Source organism: Lissotriton helveticus, chromosome 11 (assembly GCF_964261635.1).
Source record: "Lissotriton helveticus chromosome 11, aLisHel1.1, whole genome shotgun sequence".
Taxonomy (NCBI): domain Eukaryota; kingdom Metazoa; phylum Chordata; class Amphibia; order Caudata; family Salamandridae; genus Lissotriton; species Lissotriton helveticus.
The window spans coordinates 1,046,150,090-1,046,173,166 of NC_136072.1; the positions used below are offsets into that span (position 1 = coordinate 1,046,150,090).

The 23,077-nt window shown below is 42.2% G+C and overlaps 1 protein-coding gene across 7 annotated transcripts in view; it reads right to left on the reverse strand.

Annotated features, from left to right (window-relative positions):
- The window catches only part of CAMKK2 (calcium/calmodulin dependent protein kinase kinase 2), a 315,788-nt gene that overhangs the window by 137,470 nt on the left and 155,241 nt on the right, over positions 1–23,077 (reverse strand). For all 7 annotated transcript variants that reach the window (XM_078667508.1, XM_078667510.1, XM_078667507.1 and 4 more), the window contains 2 exons: positions 3,925–3,972; positions 2,328–2,381 (listed from right to left, as the gene is read on the reverse strand). In XM_078667508.1, coding sequence (XP_078523634.1) covers positions 2,328–2,381; positions 3,925–3,972 — 102 coding nt within the window. The remainder of the gene's footprint in view (positions 1–2,327; positions 2,382–3,924; positions 3,973–23,077) is intronic.

A 23,077-nucleotide genomic window follows, 5' to 3' on the forward strand; every position in this document is an offset into this window, starting at 1 on the left:
TTAACACATTACCCTGTTTCTTCTGCATCACAGTTGTGGGCCCTGAAAGCCATTCCATTATGGGCAGTTGACTTAATGGCAACGCCCAAGAGGACAGCTCAGTAATGTTATCACCTGCAAGCCATCTCATTGGCCATTGCAGCTGCGCTGCAGCATAGCAATGCTCAAAGTTTGGAGCACCCAAGCCCCCGTCTGTAAGTGGCAGGTACGGTTTACAGCGTGCCACCCTGGATCTCGACCGCCCGCCCTCCCCCAGATCAGAGAAATAAGCAGCGATTCCAGATCTTTAAGTATACTCTGTGGTAGTTTAGGAGGGAGGGCAGCAAAGATGTACAGAAACCGTGGAAGTAAAAGAATTTTGGAAATAGCCACCCGACCCATAAGGGACAAGGGGAGGCTCCACCAGAATGGAAGGGCTGTGCGAGCTCAAATCATTGCTTTACCTAAGTTCCTGTCCATGATATCTAACCGGGAATGATACATTTGTACACCTAAATATTTAAAAGTGTCAAATACCCATTCCAATGGAGTATGGGGCATAGTCTGTCTCTGGTCTGGTGAAAGCAATTTAATTGGGAACATTGCAGACATAGACCAGTTAACCCAAAGACCCGAGACCTGAGCATGGGTTTCTAACAATCCCATCAGCTCTTGCAGAGCAGTGATGCCAAATAGGTAGATTAGCGCATTGTCTGCGTATAGCGATACTATATGCCATTGTCTGTCTGCGTGGATGCCCCAGTCTAGCACCAGCTGGCGTAGCCTGCATGCCAAAGGCTCTATGGCAAATGCAAACAAAATGGGCAAAAGGGGGCAGCAGAGTCTGGTACCCCGCTCTATAACTAACAGTGAGGCGATGATGCGGCCTGTCTATACTCTTGCATGCGGTTTTGTGTATAGTATTCACACCCACCGTAAGTATTTAGGGCCAATGCCAAATTTTCCCAACACATCCAACAAATACTGCCAACCCAAGGTGTCAAACCCCTTTTCAATATCTAAGGCTGCTAACCAAGGGGTTTCAGGGTCTGACCGACCCCGAAAATCTAGACTTACTTACTTACTTACCTGTCAATATTTTCTTTTGCCATTTTGCCCTGGGTTTCCGGGCCCACCGATATTGTGGGTTCACCATTTGACCCATGGGTAAATGCCTTGGATCTGTTTTCCCAGACACCTAGAGATTTCCCAAACTTGCAGTTTAAAGAAATACTCCCTTACAGCAAGTCGTGGTTGCTTTGGTGAGATATAATGCGCACAGCTGTTGTCAGTAGATCCTACTGGAGTAACTATAGCCGAACCGGAAGAATGGACGCATGTCTCTCCTTTACCTTTACTCCTTGCTCTAGCAACACACAGCTTACCTGGCTTGACACTCACTCCTGCTCTATGTCCCAGATCCTACATTTGTATACCAGAGTAAAAGGACAGTATTGTATAGTTGTTATGTAACCTGCTAGCTTCAAAGTGAACTTCCTATGTGTTTCACTTAAATGTACCGGATTGCTCTTTCCCATGATTCACAATTATTTGTCCAACTCCCTGCTTTACAGATTGTAGCTGAGCCGAAGACTTAGACCAACCAAACCAATTCTAGAAAACCTTGGATTGAATATTCAAGGCATTATTGATCTTCCATAAAGGCTTTACAAACCAACATTCCTTTGTCAGCCAGCCTCATATCATACTCTACTGAACATACTCCAGACTAATATTGACTCATCTGACTTCTAGGTAGCTCTCCTCTACTGCATGCACCAACCCTTATCTTTTGTTTCCCTAGCTTGGATCACTGACAGAATATTGGAAACACAAATATCGTGTGGCCAGAATATCATGTCAAAAATCTCGAGGACCAAAATAATGAGAAAGCAAATGCAAATAGGTAACGGATTTACTATTCTTAACTCCACATCTAGGTACCTAAAACTGAAGGTTTATATTTTGTCACGGTACATATATGTGGAGTACTATATAGTAAAACGTTGCTTACCTATAGTAACGTACCTTCAAAATATTGCTGTCCTCGATTCTCTTGCCACAGTATTTTGTCCACACAATATTTTCCTCCTATAATTTGTCCGCACACCCCTAGTTAAGCTAGTCCCATTATCTGCAATCTGGTCTCATCCAGAGCCATCCCAACGTCCTGTTCTTTTAGCAGAACCTCATGCAGAGGTGCTCCTTTTACAAAAAACATTTTCTGTGTGTGGTCTTGGAAATCAAATACGTAAAATAAACTACATTTGAGGTCACAAGAAAAGGTGATTGTGCATGTGTCTAGATATGGGTACATGAACGGATTCAAAGGATTACATATTACTTACATAGTACGTGTTGTCATCTTCATTGTACGCCAGTTTTACCACTCCATAGGAGCCCTGGAAAATGAAATAGAATGACATAGTTTATTCAACACATAATAGTAAAGATGGTTTGCAACTGACACATACTGTGGAATTCCATCTGGAATGGGCTCATATTTTTTTAACCAATATATTTTTTACGTTGATAAGTTTTATAATGCAACAATCGGTCCCGATTCGCACACATACATATCAATCCATTTGGCATAACACCATACAGGAGAAAATAACACCTAAATTGTGGGAGACAGTGTGGCGGGACATACCCACAACTTATCGCAGTCTCTTTCTTCATGAGACCGCATATAAATTGATGTTTTAATGGTATCATACAATGACTCGCCTATCTTCAATTTATTCGGATGTTTCCCCCCTATGTTGGCACTGCTGGGAGGGTGAGGAGGACTTCTGGCACATTTGGTGGTCCTGTACAGTTATTGCTGCATACTGGGCCATATTAAAGACACCGTAGGCTATTCTCTCCCCGATTCATCTCTAGCGATTATCCTGGACATTCGACCCTCCACCCTGGCCACAATGACCCAATTGGATTGGACGCTTATCAGTTACCTACTCTTGGCAGCACGACAAATCATTGCACTTATGTGGAAGCAGGCAGCCCCTCCCATTGCTGCACTATGGTTCGCCTGAGTGTTGCATCTCTTGGCAATGGAGCAGATATTTCATAATCTAGCTAACACTGAAAAAAAGTTCCCGCTTCTGCGGAAGCCCCTGATCCACTATCTTATGCCCATAGAGACTCACAAAACTTTTGACACTTCAGCTCTTTGACTGAGATTATCTTTAATGCCCCCCACCACCACCGTAGGGAACCCAGCAAGATCAGTGAAGCCCTCTTCCACCCCCTGCTGAATGGTACTGCTGCCCTTGCATAGCTCCACCCATTGACGGATCAAGACCTGTACTTGTTATGTTGCTCATTGTTTTTAGGTTCTTATACAGCTGTTCTATTTTGAGCTTAAAGTAACATACTACGAGAGGTTGCCATATACTAAGGTTCCTATGTATTAATTATAGCTATGCTACTATGTGGATTTGATTACGACTATGAACATTGCTTTTACAAGGTTTACTTGAACCTGCCTCTTGTCTGCAAATGCTCTTGTTCAGAATGTCATGTACATGTTTTACTCTGTGATAAACAAAAAAAAGAACTTTAGTAAAGACAAGGTTTATACATACAGTAATATTGTGCATCATACCTATTTTTTCTGCAAAGCTCTACATGGTTGTCCTGGGCATGACAAAATATTATGGGAGCCATGTCCAGGCCACTGAACGCCATGGAGCCAGCAGCCATGAGGAGAATGGTCCGCAAGGCAGTTGTTTGCTATGGTGGAAGCAGATGAGGTTCTGCGATCGGAAACTCAGTGGTTCTCTCCCTTCTAAATGAGGCTGGGGAACCAAGAGCCAGGCAGATATGATATCTGGCCACCTTGGAAAAGTGCCTATCATCTACATGAGGCCCTTTGGCCTTACGAGGCAGGAAATGTTCATGGCACATAGTCAATAGCAGGTGTTTGGATTTCATACTTACCTTTCCGATTTCATCTTTGAGCTTGTACTGGTTGAGCTGCACACAGTCCTGCAAAACAAAGGGTAAATATCTGAGGAGAGTTATCACCGACCGACAAAAATATGCACATGCGTTTCTTTAGTATAGATTTCCATTATGAACATGCTATCTTTCCTAATAAAAAGGCCTGTATTGTGATGTGTGATCTGGCAGGTCCATGTCTTCCATAGTCATATGCAGTATATGAATATGAGGCAGGGAAGATCTGCAAGTAGTGAGCAGCAAAACATTCTGACCAGTGAAACTGATGGGATCCGTTCAGGTGAGGATGGCAGGTTAAATGGATTTGCTGCTGCCTTTCACCCATCTCTCAGCAAGACTATCCAATAAGATGCATGGTTTGTCAGTAGAGCTTCCACATCCTAATATATGAAGTGTCTGTGCCTTCAGAGGTCATGTTGTGTCTGATAATCTGCTACCCTTACTTATGCCTTAAAAGCAGCTCACCTGCCACAGATCTGTGCAGTTGGCTGAGGATCATTATCAGGTACTTGGTCCAACTCAACCCCAAGCACACAATTAGAACAATTTATGTCAGCGGAGCCTAGTCGGGGAGCAGAGCACTGCTGAGGAGAAGGAGGCAGGTCAGAAAGCTGCGATCAGAGAAGGTGCAGGAATCAGCAGAGGATCACTCAATAATGCAGGGAGGGAGATAGGAGGTTCCAAAACAGAGAAGGAGGGGCCATGGGTCAAGCAGCGGGGAAAGGAGTTGGAACACCTGTGGAAATGAACATGGCAAAGAGAGGGAGGGAAATAGCGACTGGATGTGGGCCTTGGAAGGTGCAGGAGATAGCAAAGAAGAGAAGAGCGGAGAGAGAATCTAAACATACTGATGAAAGGTTGTGATAGGTCAGAGTTCCACCCCATTATATCAATAAAAACAAGTTGTGTTTGCTTTAAGACCCTATGGATTATGATTATCGCTGTAGTGCCTCAACCTGGAAGTACCCCTGATTAACGTAAATGATTTAATCTGATGTCCATTATAAACTTCAAGTCTAAAGTACTGTGTAAAACATTAGCTATGACCCTTACCAAAGTAATTCACCACTTAATACACTCGCACCAAAATGGTTTCTTGCCGAACTGTGTAATGCGTCATAACTTAAGTAGCCGCCATTTGGTCTTGGCTCATGCACAGGAGCTGGCTGGACCAGCCGCCATGATACTAGTGGCCTCGGGAAAGGACTTTGATTCTCTCAACTGGGAATACCTGTTCAAGATCTTCAGTGAAAAGAAATTGATCCCCTGTTTTCCCTTTACATTAAGTTAGCACATACCAACCCAACTTCTCAAGTAAGACTTAATGGAGTTCTGTCTGTCCATATTTCTTATCAAGCGAGGAACTAGGCAGGGGTGCACTATATCTCCCCTTCTATTTGCCCAGGCTATTGAACCTCTGGCAACTTGGATACACGATGACAGGCCCTCTACAGTGTCTGGACTGGGCAGGCAGTATAGATGATGGTGTCTCCCTATATGTAGATGATCGGCTACTATTCGTCAGGTGCCCTGTTATACAGGCCAACCATTTATGAAAATGTTGGCGCCCTTTAGAACAGCCTTTGGGCTACTGTTTAATTGGGAAAAGTCAATGCCCTGTCCAAGGTGGGAATTGGCCGCTGAACTGGCAGTCACAATTGATCACAAACGCATACAGTCTGAGGAGACTGCTTTTGTAACAGGAACCTGGTTAGCTCAAACATCCCAGTTATTTAGATTGGGAAGGTAGGAATATCTTGGCATTTTCCATTTGTAGGTATGTATGTATGTATGTATGTATGTGGTATAACCCTAGACCCAAGGCAGCGCAGTGCTGTACAGGGACAAAGACAAGCATAAAGTCAATGAGGGCTAGAAGAGGTAGCTGATTTGTGGGCGTTTAATACAATATGATATAGTGTGCTTCAAAGAGGTGTACTGTAAAGAGGCGAGTCTTCCATTGAGGTGACGCCTGATACCATGGTCATATTAAATCCTTGCAAATGCTTTGTGAGGAATTTTCGAAACATAAATCACAATTCTCCATGCACCTTCAGCTGCATAACGCTGTCAGCATGTACAGATCTGACTCGAGCCCGCTCCCAGACTCCTTGAAGCTAAATTAACCATTTAATTATCAAAGGCCAAAGCCATCTCAGAGATACACTGCACCTAGTCATTAGTGTGCTCATCACTCCTTGTCCATTAAGTCGTCAAAGTAGATACGCGATCTTGCCCCTTGGATGAAGATAACTGGTGTGAAACATGAATGGGCTGGCGCAAGCTGGCCATATGAGCCTAGCTATGATTAGTTCATCCCAAGCATTTCTATGAAGTCTATTATACACATAATCGCCTCTGCAAGATGGGTAGCTTGACACAAGTGGGCGATTTCTTAGATGTAACGTGGGTATGCATAATCAATTTTTCTGAGATTTCAAGGGTCCTGTCTGTAGTTTTGGTTGGCAAATTACACTCCCAAAAATGTTCTTCAGTGTGACAGATAGGTGGAGTTTTATTGCGCAGAGTAATCAAACTCTTGTGGATTTAGGGCTCTGTAGCTTATTGATGTATTTGGGTTTCAAACTAGTACACATGAGGTGAAACCTTTGTCCAGACAGTGTTAACATATGTAACGAGCATTGGCAAAGTCAAAAGGTCTCCACTATGCAAGACTTATTGCCTTGGTCAGTTTTTTAAGCCATGTTGTACAGCAGCCCACCAAAGTCTCTCGAGCATGAGACCTTTAAAACAGTGCTTTCTAATCCAGCCTGATTTACTAATCCAATAATGCAGGGGCCCTGGCATTATGCTGAAAAAGGTCTAGAGAGGCTGCAGCCCTGACCAAAGAAAGGGTCCTTTAAGCTTCTCAGTTCTGTCCACGGAAGTGATTCCCAGGGAATTTTGTTAATGCCAGCTCTGTGGCAAAGACTGTTGCATTCAGTTATTGGGAGCAAGGAAAGGGGCAAGTGAACAGCAGAGCGTTCGCGGCCTTTTGCATGCGGGTGAGGGAGCATCAGAAAGTGGCAGATAAGCCAAAAGAAGAAGCAGTGGGTTGTAGGGGGAAGGGTCTCCACATCGGCTCATCAAATGTTAACTTCAGTAATGTAAGTGGTGTTCCTCTGAAAATCACATACAATTAATGCACTAAATGTGAACTTGTGTACGGTAACTGGTGCTTATTGGGAGCAAGAAGGTGAGCGAGTGAACTGCAGAGCCCACGCCACCTTTTGTATGCCTTCTAGGATGGCGCTGGAGTGTAAGAAAGCAGCAAAGAAGCCAAATGGGGAAGGAGTGGGTGAAAGGGGGGGAAGAAGGATGCGGCGCAATGACCAGAACTGCAGAACTGGCGAACCTGGTTAGAGTCTCGGCATCAGCCTAATGTCCTGTGATCCTGGGAAAATCACTTAAAGCAGAAATACTTAAATGAATGTGAACTTGTGTAATGTAACTGGTGCTCACATAAAGCGATTCAATGCCTTCGGGTCCAGTCATGGTCGTGGATATATAATATGAGAAAAAGCGAGCAGTGGGTGTAGGTGAGAAATAGAACCTCAATCACATCGGGAGCAGCGGATGGGCACAGAATTAACTTGAATTAATCTTGTCATGGTCCCTGCTCCATAGAACTGATCGGAAATTTGTTTCTTCTGGCTGCATAATTTAGACAATGCTGCCGCAAAATCTGGTCCTCGCCTGTCGCATTATTCCAGTGGCCCTTCCTACAATGCAGGCAAACAGCAGAAGGCAATGTATTCCACTTCAAATTATTAATTAATATTACAGGTTTACTGGTGGTTTCTTGGAGCAGTTGAAGAAATTAAGTGATCTTAAGAAAGCAGAACTGTGAAAACTGCACAGAGTTTTTAAACCTTGCCAATCGAAAAAAAGATTTTGAAGAGTTTCCTGGAGATGGGAAGAGAAGGGTTGTGTCCACGGAAAACAGAAAGCTTGCTCCAGCGATGAGCAGCTGTCTCTCTAATCACCCTGCAGCCGCTTCACAAAGGAATAATTGGCAATTGTTTTCTTTTAATTTTTTTAATCAAGGGGGTATCATTTTACCTTGTGGAGATTCCTTTCCCTCACACCCGCCCCCACAATGTTTCGGGTGTTCTGTTCCCTTCCCGCCATGGCAAAGATTCACTTCAGTCATTTGCTGCAGCAAAGCTCCCACTAGAAATGGTAAAAGGCCAGAGAAGAGCTTGTGAATGCTCACAAACTCTCGAGGAAAGGCTGTTAATATTTATTTAGTCCAAATCATGGCAGGAAAGTGTGTCATTTTTTGTTTCAGCTTGAAAGTGTGAGCGCTCCCTTAATGCTCAATGTTTAAGACCAAAGCAGCCATCTTCAACTGGCCTGGTGTATTCATCTTACAAATCATAAGAAAGCCTAGAAGTGTCTGCCTCCTGCCCCTCACTACAGAACAGGCTGACAAAAATCTATAAATTCAAATCCATAACTCATCTCAGAGCAAAGTATCGTTTTTGATACAGATTCGTAGATATATGACTCACGGGTAAAGCCTCTGGATCAGGACACAGAATTATGGCCAGTGTTCGACTGGCGATTGGGAGCCAGGGCAGCACTATCAAAGCTGGAGTGATATATTTCCAGCATCCAACCCACAGACTAACCTAATTTAGAAGAGCTGTAACTATATTTGTTATAGCCAGTGCTTAAATTGAGCCGATGGTTGCCGGTGGGAGCCACCATCACTTATTTTTGGGTACCAGCACTTATTTTTCTGCATCAGACATTCACCAAAAGCAGGAGGCGGAAAAACAAAGCGGAAAGACAGAAGGAAGAGAAAGACGAAAAAACTATCATAAATGGAGAAAACTTAAACCTGAAAAGTGCAATATAGAAGGCAGAGTGTCTGGTAGAGGATTAAAGAGGCATGAGGTGGATTCAAGACTGTGCCGAGTTGGTATTGAGCGCGCCAACATTTAATTGCATCAGTGGCGAGCATCTAAACAGAGCTTTGGGCACCGGCACCCATGCATTTACGAATTAAGCACGGATTATAGCATATGTGAGAACAAGACAGAGGATAATGAGGTTACCAGACATGCAGTTAGTTTGAGCGCTGAGAATTTATTATGTATTTATGAGACTTTCAAAATAGACATCTATATCTCTCTTTCTTAACCCAATTCAGTGTTCTGCAAGGCGGTATTGGACAAAGATTTTGAAAAAAATCACCAATGGCAAATTCTGATTTAAATTGTTCTTTCTCATTCTTGCTGTATTATAAAACAAACATTGGCAAAGGTAATCGGTCTGGCATTGGAAGGCACCCTTTTGACTTTGTCAATGCTTGTTTTGTTTTCTCGTGTTTTTTTCAAAACGTTATTGTTAAGGTACCCCTTGAACTCCCTCAATCTTAAAAAAACGGACAAAATTATCTAAAACCAAACTTTTTTTTTTTAGGTTTGAAAAGTATTGTCATTGTTGTCCCTGGCACTGAAACGAACTACTTTGTGTGTGTATGTGTTGCTTGTGAAAATACAGAATTTCATCATTCATTGTAAAGTTGGCCAATGACTGAAGTGGGATGACCCACTGCCAATGCTGAATCATGTATGCTGTAGTGGGTGGAAGAAAAAGATGAATAACAAATTAACAGAACAAAGATGAAGATGGCTGGCTGAAAGACCCTACACATAAATATATTATATATATACTTGAGCAAATCCCTAAAGTATCTGCTCAAGTGTTCTCTTCACTCAGAAGCTCCAAGGGGGTGGCTGGCCCTTCAGGGTGCAGACTGTCTGTTTCAAATTATTTTTCCTACCTACAGCAGTATCCGACCAACCTATAGTTAGAAGAATATCTTGAGATGCAAATATTGGGTCGTAAACATCATGATGTTGAAAATATTGTGGATCAGATTATTGCAGAAAATCAAATATTTTTGTACCATTTTTTAATATTGTTCTTAAAAATATTACTGTGGGCAATTTCGCACTGTATATTATTTTTTAAGTTTATTTTGGGCATATTATGTATGCATTAATATATTGTATTTGTTTTAAAAATGTTTTTTTTTTTTAATAATAATTATAGGAATGGGATGTTGGGTTTGTAAGGGAATAGGAGTCTCTAATATATTTTATTTTTGAAGTTTCTTATTTTTGAAGTTGCTTTGCGGTTTTTTTCCATTTAATTTTAACAAATAATATATGCAAATGTGTTATTTTCTTTTTTTATATTTAATGATTTGAAATTATTTTTTTCAATGATACTAGGGCCTCAAAAATATTAAGGTTGTGAACAGCTCAACTATTATTAATTCATCCAAACATGTACTTACAGATGCAGAGAAATCGGTCCTGGAATTCAGTCTGTCTGTCCTGACTCAGACTTTGATTTTACCTCCATGATGGTTGACATTTTCCTGTTCATACACAAACTAAAGCTTTTAAAATCTTACAAACTGGAGAATCACAGAAATTGGGGACCTCAAAGACTTCAACACAAACGAGGGAATGACATTTGCATCAGTGGAATTGAGGGCTTAATTACTTTATGCTCTCTGGAAAATAAAGAACGCAATACAATGGGAGGAAAGAGATTTTAGTGAATAGTATCCCCCATAATACCACATGATGGCTTCAATATTTTTCAAGGCTATGAGAGCTTGAAGTATCTTCCAACACACAATACAGCAATATGAGAAATAATCTCACAGATGCACAGAAACAGGCCATTAAACTTTCATGAAGGGACACAAGCATGGTCATAAAGCCCACGGATAAAGAGAGAAAGATAGTGCTATGGGATGTGGAGGACCATCGTAGAGAGGCTTATCTTCAGCTACATCAATCAGGTTGCAATGAAACCATCAACAGGGACATTTACAAACTGTTGACATATATCACAGGATGTTACATGAATGGAGGGACAAAGGATTGTTGGATTCTGATGAGTTCAATCACCTAAGAGCCAACAAAACGATCATATGTTTTTCAGTCTCCTCCCTAAGGTTCATTAAAGCATAACCCAACTACCAGATAGACCAATAGTTTCATCAAATAGAAGCCTGTAAGAAAGGACTGTCATATATCTGAATAATTTTTTTACTGCCCTTTGTCATGGGGCTGAGCTCTTACTGTAGGGGCAGGAGTGATTTTTTGAAGAAAATCGATGGGGTTACGTTGGGAACACGGTTACTTATAAATGACAATGGATGTGTGTGTGTGTTCCTTATATACATGTATCCAACACAGAGGTGGATTGAGAGCTTGACGGTTCTTTCTCTGGAGTAAACAGCTCAATATGTATGACCATATCAATATATTGATCGATATGATTGACTTTAACCTAAAAAACAACATTTTTTTTTTCGGGAAGAGGTTTCAGACAAGTATAAGGCACAGCAATAGGCACATATGTCACCCCAGCTATGCATATTTCTGTATGGGCTGTGGAAGGTGCAGGTGCTCTTGACTTACACATTTGAGGAATTCACCACACTCATTACATTGTGAATCCACTACATTGTGTGATCTCTTTGTAATTTTGGACAGATAGCCGATTGAGAAATCTGTAGAAGAAATCCAGAACAATTAACTAAATGTGTCTATCACAGCTCACATCAGTGCTAGACAAATGCAGTTCCTTCATATATGTGTCCCCATAGACGATGGCAGGATACAAACTAAAGTCTTCCACTAGGCTACCTCCAACAAATAATTAATTTTTGGAGCAAATTTTATTTTTAGCTGTTGATAATAGAGGGATTCAATTAGCAGTCTTAAAGTATAGTGACTTCTGTAACCAAGGCATATGCTAAAGCTCTTAGCTTTTTTTAGTTTGTATTTAAAGTTTAGCTTAGTAGTAAATTCTATATTCTGGGTGGATTATTTGAAGGTGCTTCCATATGCTCTTGTTAAAGTGATAGCAGCACCCCTGAACTGCAGTGTGTGGATAGATTTTAAGTATGGTTGAAATAATTGCCTGTTCACAAACAAATTTCTTTTGTGGGTTACAGATGTTAGTTTGTTGTTTTATGTATTAGCATGTCATTGTAGTTTCCTCTTTGTTTGTTAAGCAATAGTACATACACTAATGGGATGTTTGTATTTTGCTATTGAGTTTGCATTGTGTCTGAATGGTGGACGGCACAGCTTAAAAGTGCCATCCCTCATCCATGTGTTACATTGGGGTCGCCAACTATTCCTGTAAAGAGAGCTACTTCTGATAAATGGAAAACTATCCTGAGACACTGCCTAGTATGGGGATTAGATAAGGGCACATGAAACGTTAAACAACAAAAGCAGCTCCTGAAGAACCCACGTTTAACTGAACAAATGAATGAATGAATGAGACGGATTTATAGGAGCGCAACAAATAACCAAGGGCATCAAGGCTCTAAAAAATGTTCGTTCAGACAAGGAAAGTGGAGAGCAGAAAGTAGCAGAAATATATTAGAGAAGCATTGCATCTTCAGTTAAAGAGTGAAGAGCCGCGTTTTCAGGGCCTTTCGAAATTGGGCATGGGCCTTAAGGCAGACGGTGGGTCAAGCGAGTGAGTTCCAGAGATGGGAAATTAGCTTAAAGCATTTAAGAGCAGTATCAGGAAAGATTCACCTATGGGGTAACCAGGCATCAATTTTGCCGCTTCAATCTCGATTAGAAATTATCTCCATGAGGTAAGTGTCAGACTGGGCCTATTTGTTTTGCAATACATGGGATGGCACAGCTCTTATTTGAAAGCCAAGTAACAAAATACTTCCATTAACTGTCTAATTGGCCTGAAGCTCACTGATTCATGTCCACAAGGAAACAAATCAGAAAGTTATTTTCTAAACATTAACATCGGACCCTTTACTAGGACTAAATGCATTAATATATTTTGTGCAGTATATATTTACTCCATAGTTCTCTACAAGTAACCATAACTCTGCAGCCACTACTATCTTCAAGGGCATTACATGTCAGGCAACCATGAAACTTAAATCAATGCATGAAGGGATGGAAGAAAGGATGGAACAAATTATGGAGGAAGGATAGAAATGAAGGAGTGTTATGTTTTGTAATGTACCTCAATATAGGCCTGGGTAGTCACCTAACCTTTCACCTACATTTTCATTGCCATTGTACTACATAACAGTTTTTGGTATTGACCTTTTACTTAGTTAGGTGCTGCATAAAATATTGTGTGGTTTTCCAAGAAAACTAGCCTCATTAATTATGCCTGAGGATTATCAGAATCACAGCAGGATTACCATCTTCTGCATAAAAACTATGTATAAGGGTCATCCCATCCGTCATCCTCGGCCAACATGGCACAGCAAGGTAGAACCCCTGAGGGTACATTTTGGGTATATATACTCCATATCTCTGCTGGGGCAGGCAGAAGAGAAAGACTTCCATGCTGACACACTGATGCAAGGCCCTGAGGTTCCTGCATGCAGACACTCCAGCACACAGTGGTCTGTCATCCCTCGCAGGGTGTCCATCTAGAGACCAAGACGGGGTCTTTCATTCCCTCACACCAGGTAATGGGGTTGGCTTCATCCTAGGGGGATTCTTGGCTCTACACCTACATACATGCTAGGTACGCTTAGGTACATCTAGTTAGGGTTGCATCGTAGGAGTACGCATCATTACTGCCATGTACTTATATGCTTGCATATATTCATTGTTTTAGCACTATGGTAGAAATCACCATCCATTTACTCTACTGGTGCTTATAATCATTTATATCTGTTTCAGTCTTATGGTTGTTTCAGCACACCTATTTTACACTAGAATGACTCTGGTTCAATAAATGCTTATTGACAAACATCCCCACCGTTTATTCTGTGTATCTCTCTGAGACAAAGTGAGCACCAGTGACTGAGCGAAAAGTACTATACTGTTTCCACGATCCCTGATGGGACAGGGTTGTCATGTTCGATAGTTGCCAGGAACTATTCTCTCCTTGGTAAGAGGAGTTTACAGTAGCACTGTGAACTAGCTCGTATACAGGCGAACATACTCTGTGGGGGTGTCTGGAATCAGTCTGACACCAATCCCACAGTTTATGTTGTCTAAACTCGGAGATCCTATTTAGATTTATAGGAACCACACGACAGGAGAGAAGGACAAAAGAAGAAGTTGCAAAGGACAAATGGAAAAGAATGAAAGTGCAAGGAGAGAAGAAGTAAAGGTGAAAAAGGGAATTTTGGTGTTCGGAATTACTGTTATATTTCCTTAGTTTTCAAGCATAGTCGATGGTTGTTATTTCTTTATTGTTTGTTTTTGATATTGCTGTATGTTAGATATGTGCTCTATATTTTAGTCATCAATATTTATGTCTTTACAGTTTTATCATAGGGTAGTGATATTTAGATTTCTGATATTTTTTTGAGATATTTGTGTGAGTCAATATGTTTTTTCTCAATATAATGTCATACAGCCACCTTGAATGCATCTTAAATGTAATCTTAAATTTCAAAATGTCTTGAAAAGTTGGCTTTTTAACTAATTAAAAGTGTAGTGATTTTCCTGAGCTTAAAATGGCCATTGTAAAACACCTTGAAATATCTTTGGGGCACGATAATAACATTTTCTTAATTAAAGAGCTTAAGAAGGGCAGGTATACACTAACAAAAGCTACATAAAAATACATTAGTAATATGATTTTATAAGACTACCATACATAAAATCCAATTGTATAAAATAAAATCATACTCTAGCACATCGAATCACAGGTACGGCTTAAGAAGCAAAGATCTAAGACTGATATGCAGACACTTGCACCCAATGGAGCTAAACAGAGAGTCTTCAACTTAGCACACAAGGAAAGATTTACATAACCTAACCAGCTCATGGACTTTCATTCATATCTATCACTGTGAGGGCATTTTAGAAACTTTGTGACTCGAAATGCAAATATCATAAAGACTTATGTCCCTATGCTGTCCACGTCTAATAGTAAAGCATGCTTTCTATGGAGACAAGCAACCCTGGCGTCTGAAGTCCCTACAAGACTTTCCCTCACAGAGACCTAAGGAGGGCGACATTCTGATCTACTCTGCCAATAACTTTAAAATATCTACTCTCACTCCAGTGTAAAGCCAAGCACTCATTACTTACAGCAGCATCACTGACAGGAATCTTCTGCTGGGAAAAGCCATCTACAGACTCTAGGAGATGGGCCACAGGGACATAGACCATAACCACTTGTGCAAAAGTAGACTAACTCCTGGGATCTCATCAATGACCTTAGGATGTAAACATGCGAAACAAGCTCTTGAACCCTTTCCTTGCACTGATGGTAGGGCACACATACTTCTGTGGAATATTGTCATAATCAAAATAAGCCATCCTCCAAACATGCATCACCAACTCGACGATGCAGTGAGCGCAAGGTAAATAGTTTTATTTATTTATTTACTTACTGTACTCCTGGCTGTCGTATGTCCGACTCCACCAGCCCCCCAACCCTGCCCTCCCCCGCCCCACTGAGCTGCAGCACTCCCTCTGCCAGTCACCCCTGGCAAGAAGTAATGTGATTTGTGATGCACAGGTTGTGCACACAAAAAGACACAATCAAAGGCTTTCAAATGACATTGCTCAACAACAGGGTAAGCTTATGCTCCTCATGAAACAACAGAACGCATTTACTAATTTTGTAATTTCTTAGTACATAACGAACTTAGCAATACCCACCAGGGATCACAGGTGACAGGTCATAAATGGTGATAACATGATAATCTACACCAGGAAAATCGGTATTTCTACTGCTACACACAAAAACAAGTCCTTATTTGTGGAGAAGTGTGGCTCAATGGTTAGAAGAGGCAGACCATGAAGCAGAGGTCAGACCCGGGACCAGGGTTCAATTCCCGACGCGGGAGGGTCTTGAGCCCAAAATGTCCACGGACTCGATAATTCTCGCTTCGGTGCCTGTTCGAATCACGGGTTCACACTCTGCAACTCCGGGCAATAGCTTGCTTAATCTCCACTATGGCCCCCCGCGGCGGGATGCCTGGCTTTCACCTTGGGGGTGCCCAGTACAGGTTATCTCACAGGGAAAAACCAGGACGGGTTCCCAAAGCAAGCGCTTAGAGACCGTTGGCGATAATGCGCTATATAAATATCAATTACAAATTACAAAATTACAATTTGCAGCATTCCCAACACTAAGAGGCGTTCATTCTCTTCTTAAAGGCCTAGATGGACCTTGTGTGAAAGCCTGACCATATCAACCACGTACACCATGCAGACGACCACTGTCTACGTAGACTCTAACATCCCGTAAAGCACATAATGTGTGATGTATCTTTCCAAGAACATCTCCTTCCACAACTGCCGGGAATCCCAGAATCCTCAAGTAGGACAGCCTCACTATGTCCTTTAGTATGTTGACTTTGGGCTCAAGTTGACCCAGAGCAGAAACAGCATAGTCTTTAAACTTCTTGGGATACTCCTGATCCTTATTCAAGACAGACATCACTTGCATCTATTTCTCATTCATCTGTAGTCTTGTCTAAAAGGCTTCCAGATGGCCCAAAACAGAAGTGTTCTTCACATGAATGCTGCGGGTGGTGACAAACAACTCAGATATTACAGCCATCATGACAGTGTTGGTTCAGCTGCACCTCCTACTTCCACATCCTCTCTCCCAGTGATGGATTTTTTGGGTATAAAAGTTCTCATTCTTTTTCTTACTCACATTCCCCATGGCCACAATTAAGTCCCAAATCACAGAGACATTCACTCTCAGTAAGGAAGACCCAGCTATGGTTCAGTACTTACCAACAATGTGACAGACAGCTAGGAATCCAGGAAAAAATGCAAAGAAACTCCACAAAGTGCTGTGTGTCAAATATATTAACTCCCTCTTCTGACCGTATGGATGAGTAACCAACAATTCCTCACCTGCAGGTCCACCTCCACTCCTCCGTGCCTCTTCCCACAAACTTTCCCACATCACTCTGGTTGCACAAAATAACCATGTAGGTGCTGGGTCCACCAAAGCACCCATAGATAAATGCACATAGACCCTCATGGTCTTCTCGTAATTTCTGCTGAGATGCTATAGTGGGACATAAATGTTCACTGGTATCATATACCAATGATACCCAAATAGCCATCTCCCTAACACCAGGCACAGCAGATCTCTCCTCCAAGCTTAGTGCCTACCTTATAGACGTCACTGACTGGATGTCCAGTAACCTGAAACTCAACAATGAAGAAGCTGAGGTTCTGGTGGTCGGTAACAATACCTCCTCATTGACTGAACTACAGTGGCGCGACGTGACTTACCCTCTCCTAAACTTGAAATAAAAAGCCTGGGCTTCTAGATCGACTGCCACCTTACCATGGAGGTCCAAGTCAAGAAATTGGCAGCTGCCTGCTTTGGCCTTCTAAGGACACTTAGGAAGGTTCTGAGTTGGCTTCCTCAGGCCACTTGAAGAACAGTAGTCCAGGGTCTAGTGCTCTCCCGACTTGACCATGGCAACTCAGTTTACCTGGGAAGCACTCTATACGTAACCAAGCATTTACAAATCATTACGAATGCTGCAGCTCACAATATTCTTAAGATCCACAAGTCTCAGTCAGTCAGACGGAGCACGGAGCACGGAGCGCGGGAATTCGGTGCAAGAGGACACGGAGTAAGCCCTTAGCAGCCGGACCCCAGTGACAGGCGGACAAACGGGCAAAGCGATAAAAATTTCATCCCCAGCCTCGGCCAGGAGCGGAGCCCTTGGGGAGAGGCAGGGAGTGACGAGGGGAGCGGGCGCGGGTGCGGGAGCAGCGCGAGCAGGAGGGCTCGCTGAGGACAACGAGACGCTGCACACGCAGCTGCTGCTGAGAACGACACTGAACGCCTACACCATCTCGACCCCCTCTTTCAGCCCCCACTCTTGCAGACTCGGACTATTAGCCGGATCAGCGAATTCAGCTGAGTCTGCAAGGCAATATATTTCGAACTTTGGTGTTAGAAGCGGGCAACAAAGGGCGTGTAACTGAAGTACTAGCCCTCAGAAGACCAAACACCACCAGAAAAGTCGGAGTTTTAACACAAAGGGGGACAAGGCAACAGGCGGAAGGCAACTAAGGCAGAACAGAGGTAAGTGAACAAATTTTAACAAAAGTAAAATTAAATATTAAGAGTTACCACCTTTAGTATAACAACAGTTCTTTGACTAAAAATGGCGCCTAAAAGAGGGCAAAAATTATTGGATGATCTAGGAAAGAGTAAATCATTGGAGGGCTCAAAATCTTTGGATGAAAGCAAGGAAAGTCAAGCATCATCTATGGAAAATAGTAAGGGGAGACAAAAGAAAAGAAAAGTCAAAAGAGTAATGAAGAATGCCCAGAAGGCAAAAAGAGGCTGCAATCAAACATCCGATAAACAGAAGGAGAACACGGCAGCGTCAAAGTCCATAAAGGATTTTGTAGGCAAACACTATAAATCATTAAATCCAGCAATAACATCGGATCTTGATGAAGAAATAGTGGAAATTGGCGGAGAAATCGGTGAAAATTCAGGCTTGCCAGTTGAAATTCAAAGCCAGACAAATAAGGGAGAACTCCAGGAAGAAGCTAACCTTGATAATGGGGAAGATGGGGTGAACCGTAAATCATTAAACCTGACACTGCAGAGCCAAAATCACCAAATCCCGGCGCCTCGACTATCATCATCACCAAAGATGTTCTCACTGTTGTCACCAGGGATTGAAGATCATAGGGGAAATGAAGACCAGAACCAGAGCGTTACCTGGGGAGGCGCACCAGATCAACTCCTACAATACCAACCATTGCAAAAATCCCCAAGACAGCAAGAGAGCTTAAGGACAAGTTTCCCAGCAATCCCAGTCAGAAATACTACACAGGACTCGGTGCTCTCTGAAACTCCTACATCCTCGTTGATGGATTTAATCCTGTTACTGCAAAAAGCGCTTCAAGGAATCCTGGAAGTAACCCTCTCAAACAACGGAGTGATGAAGGCTCAGAAACAACATCTAAAGAAAATAGAAGAAGAACTCGGAGAAATAAAGAGCCAATTGCCAAGTAGGGTAAAGCTAATTGATATAGCACCACCAAATGAGGAAAGCGACAGGATAATACCCGAAGAAGAAAATATGGTAATCCTTGAAAGATCGCCGAAACCCGAAGAACAATCAGCAAAGGATGCTGCAGAATATGTGGACAATGTGTATATATCAAAAAGACCTATGTTGATAAAAAAAGGTACGTCACACTCGGGACCAGGGACCGGATAGGAAAGTCCAGACAAATGAAACATGCAGGAAAGAGAAAAGGGAGGGAAACAACTAAGGGGGGGTTGCAGTCAGGACTAAACGCCTCAGCGCCAACATTTATAACACATAGACTTATACATGTAGAGGCAAAAACTTCAACACCCCCAAAGCCTCCGAGAGCTCCAAGGAAAAAGCAGTCTAACAGGGAGGAAAATGAGAACCCCCCCTCCACCCGTACGACGAGACAAAAAGTAAGGTTACTGGATGGATCTGTAAGACCACAGACACATGAAGATCCCAACATGAGAAATAAAGGTTGGAAAGGAGGGAGAACAATCACCAGCCAACAGACGCATGAAATAAACACGAACTCTATTGAGAGAGACGATAACAAATGGTTATTTCTGGACCTGATACCAGCAGGGAGGAAAGAGAAGCTGACAAGAAAAACCAATCCCCTGAATAGGGCATTGATCTTGACCGCATTTAAGAAATGCGGCAGTCTGAGGGGGATCGGCACTAAAGATCTCCAGCAGGTTGGCTTCGTAGAAAACAGGTATGGAAAGGAAATAACAAAAATCACCCTTTACTCAGACCTGGTAAAAAGGGCAATTCTGAAAGCCTCAAATGAGATAACGAAACAGGGAATAAGGATTATCCCAGAGCGAGAGATAAAAACCTCTAAAGATAACAATTTCTTAAAACAGCATGCCGGGTTACAGAAGAGGCAAGTGATTCTCTATAAAGAATCAAAAGGTGATCGAAGCTCTCTGAACATTGTAATCGACAACACAGGGAATGACTCTTTATGGGGTAACTGGTCGTTACACAGCAATCTCGAGGGAGAAAGTAATGAGAGAAATACAGTGGATACAGATGATGAAGGGGGTTTGAGTGACGTTGAATAGGATGGAGGGGGTTCGCAAGAACTAGGTCTCTTAACCTGGAACGTAAATGGGCTTGGCAATGAGCAAAAATGGGAATATATAACGGAAGCCATAAATAAAGTGGACATTGCCTGCCTGCAAGAGACCTGGTTATGCGACGACACCCCAACCCTTGACGGCTATGCCCAGATACATCAGCCAGCCATAAAGAAAAATCGTGGGAGGCCCTCGGGGGGGCTGTTGACATTGGTTTCAACAAAAGTAATGAGGGAAATAAAACTGTTGAACACAAAATGCAAATGGGTACAATCAAGTAGAATTGAACTCATGACGGTGGATCTAAACTATAAAATGTTGATTTTAATGAATGTGTACATGCAGTGGGACAATAGGGAGGAGTATGAAAGGGAATTGAGGTGTTTTAAAGAGGATGTAGACAGTACTCTAGAAAATTACCCCGCAGACACAATAATTTTAATGGGCGATTTCAATCATAAACTAAACCCAAAAAAGGCCGACCTTTGGAATAGGGAACAGTTAGAGGCATATGGAATAAACCCGGCAAGGTTCCCAGTAGGGGAATCTTCGAAGCAAGACCTAGCGTTAATACACATCTTAGGAGGCAGGGGTTTTCATTGTGTAAATGGGAGAATAGAGTCAGACTCACCGGCAGGAAAAACGTTTATCCAAAGGCATCAGAACTGCCCGATTGACTATATATTCTTGCAGGCTTGGAACTTTCACCAGATTAGGGACTTTAAGTTAGATCAAAAAGAGGTGAGCGATCATAAACTCCTACACATAGTGATAGCGGGGGGAAGGAAAGTACAGAGAGAAACGGTGATTACCCAGGAGGTTGAGTACCCCAAACGCGTCACGACACGTTTAACTGAGGAATATATGGAAAAACTGAAGGCCATGCAAACAAAAATGGCACCTGAAAACTGTGAGAATAAAAAATTGGAATGGTTTATTGGAAAATTAGAAGAAGTTGTTCAATGCCTAAAGATAAATTTAAAATGGAATAAGCCCATAAGGGTAAAACAATCAAACCGTGGTAAAGTGTTTTCTGTGGCGTGCCAAAATAAGAAAAGGGAGATAAGAGCAGCCCAAAGGAAACAAAAAAAGAACTTTACACAAGAGAGACAGGAACAGCTAGTGAAGCAGAAAAAAGAATTCAAGCAAAGGGTTCTCTCCGCAAAAAGATTATATAAAGAAAAATGCTGGTCAGAATTACTAGAAGCCATAGAGAACAAAAATCTAAGGCAATTTTGGCAACTAGTAAAGGCTGCAGCCGGGACAACAGATGGTGAACTAAATTGTGTGGTGAGTGAGGCAGCATGGGAAGCGTACATAAGGGAATTGTACGGGGCAAGGACGCCCAGAGAGGAGATGGAGATCAAAACATGGCAAGAAATCTCAGATGACCTTTTATTTAAGTTCAATGAAGAACAAGTTGAGCTCACAATAAAAGAGCTTAAGCTAACTCGGGCAGCAGGCCCAGACAATCTGCCTGCAATAATTTTGAAGACCGAGGTTAAATGGTGGGCAAGATTCCTTGCCAAGATGTTCCAGTTAGTCCTAAAAAAAGGGATAATGCCTCCAACCTGGAAGGGGGCCATAATTAGGCCGATCCATAAGAAAGGGAGCAAAGAGGCGCCAAAAAATTACCGGCTGATTAATCTCCTAGATATTGGTGAGAAAGTGTTCTCTAAAATTGTATTGAAGCAACTGAATGCATGGGTAGACGAGCACCAAATAATTCCCATAGAACAGGGTGGATTTAGAGCGGGCCACTCGACAATAGACCACAGATTTGCTTTATGGGCGATGGCGAGGAAGTCGACGGAACAAAATGGCAAGTTATGCTGCTGTTTTGTCGACTTCAAAGCAGCCTTTGATTCTGTGGATCGGGTCTGCCTCTGGGAGACCTTAAAGAGGTTAAAAATTCCAAAAGACCTCTTTACTATAATAAAAGAACTACACAGGGAAAATTGGGGACAAGTAATTAAAGATACGGTGGGATCCTTGACCTTAAAAATACCCATTGCTAACGGACTAAGACAGGGCTGTGTGTTGGCCCCCCAGCTTTTCTCGATCTTCCTGTCAGATCTCCCGGTACATCTAGAGGTGGAGGGTAGTGCCAGCCCAAAAATGGATGGAAACAAGATACCCTGCCTACTGTACGCGGATGATCTGGTAATAGTAGATCAGACTGAGAGGGGCCTCCAAAGGAAGCTTAATGCCTTCAACACATACTGTGCCAGCACATTTTTAAATATCAACCTGGATAAAACTAAAACCCTATGTTTTGGGAAAAAGCCAAGCAGATTCAGTTGGTACATAGGTGATCTCAAATTGGAGACAGTAAATGAGTACCGATATTTGGGTATATGGTTCGATAGGACCCTAAATTGGAATACCCATTTAGAAACTCAAAAAGCAAAGGCACTCTCTTCCATATGTGGCCTAAAAAGGTTTAATGGGGACTATGGTGAGATGTCACACCGACCAATGCTTAGAGCTTTTGAAGCAATGATCCCCCCCCCCAAGTCTTATATGGCGCAGAGATCCTTTATTTGAGCGGTAAGGGATCTTGGGACGTGATAGAGGGGAATTGCATAAAAAGGCTACTATCACTTCCCCAATCTGCTATGATACAAGCCATCAGAACAGAAATAGGCACAAAGTCTTGGGTGATACTAACCCAGATGGCTGTGATCAGATTCTGGAAAAGATTAGAAGACCCTGAAAGCAAAAAAGTAGCATACTGGTGTTGCAAAGAAATCCAGAAAAGCGAGCTAAAATGGGCGAAGGCCAGTAGGGAAAAATTAAAGGGAATCTGTAACTCATTAGAGATCGATTTGGACATGGGAACATATCAAATCCCTAGTACCAAAAGTGATTTGAAGCAAAGGGGGAAAGAAGTTTCCAAATTGCATGATATAAGCTACTTAACAAAGAAAAAATCAGTGGCACATATGCTAAATGCTTGGTCCCATGAAAACTGGTTCCCCTACCTTGATAGATTACCCAATCGCGG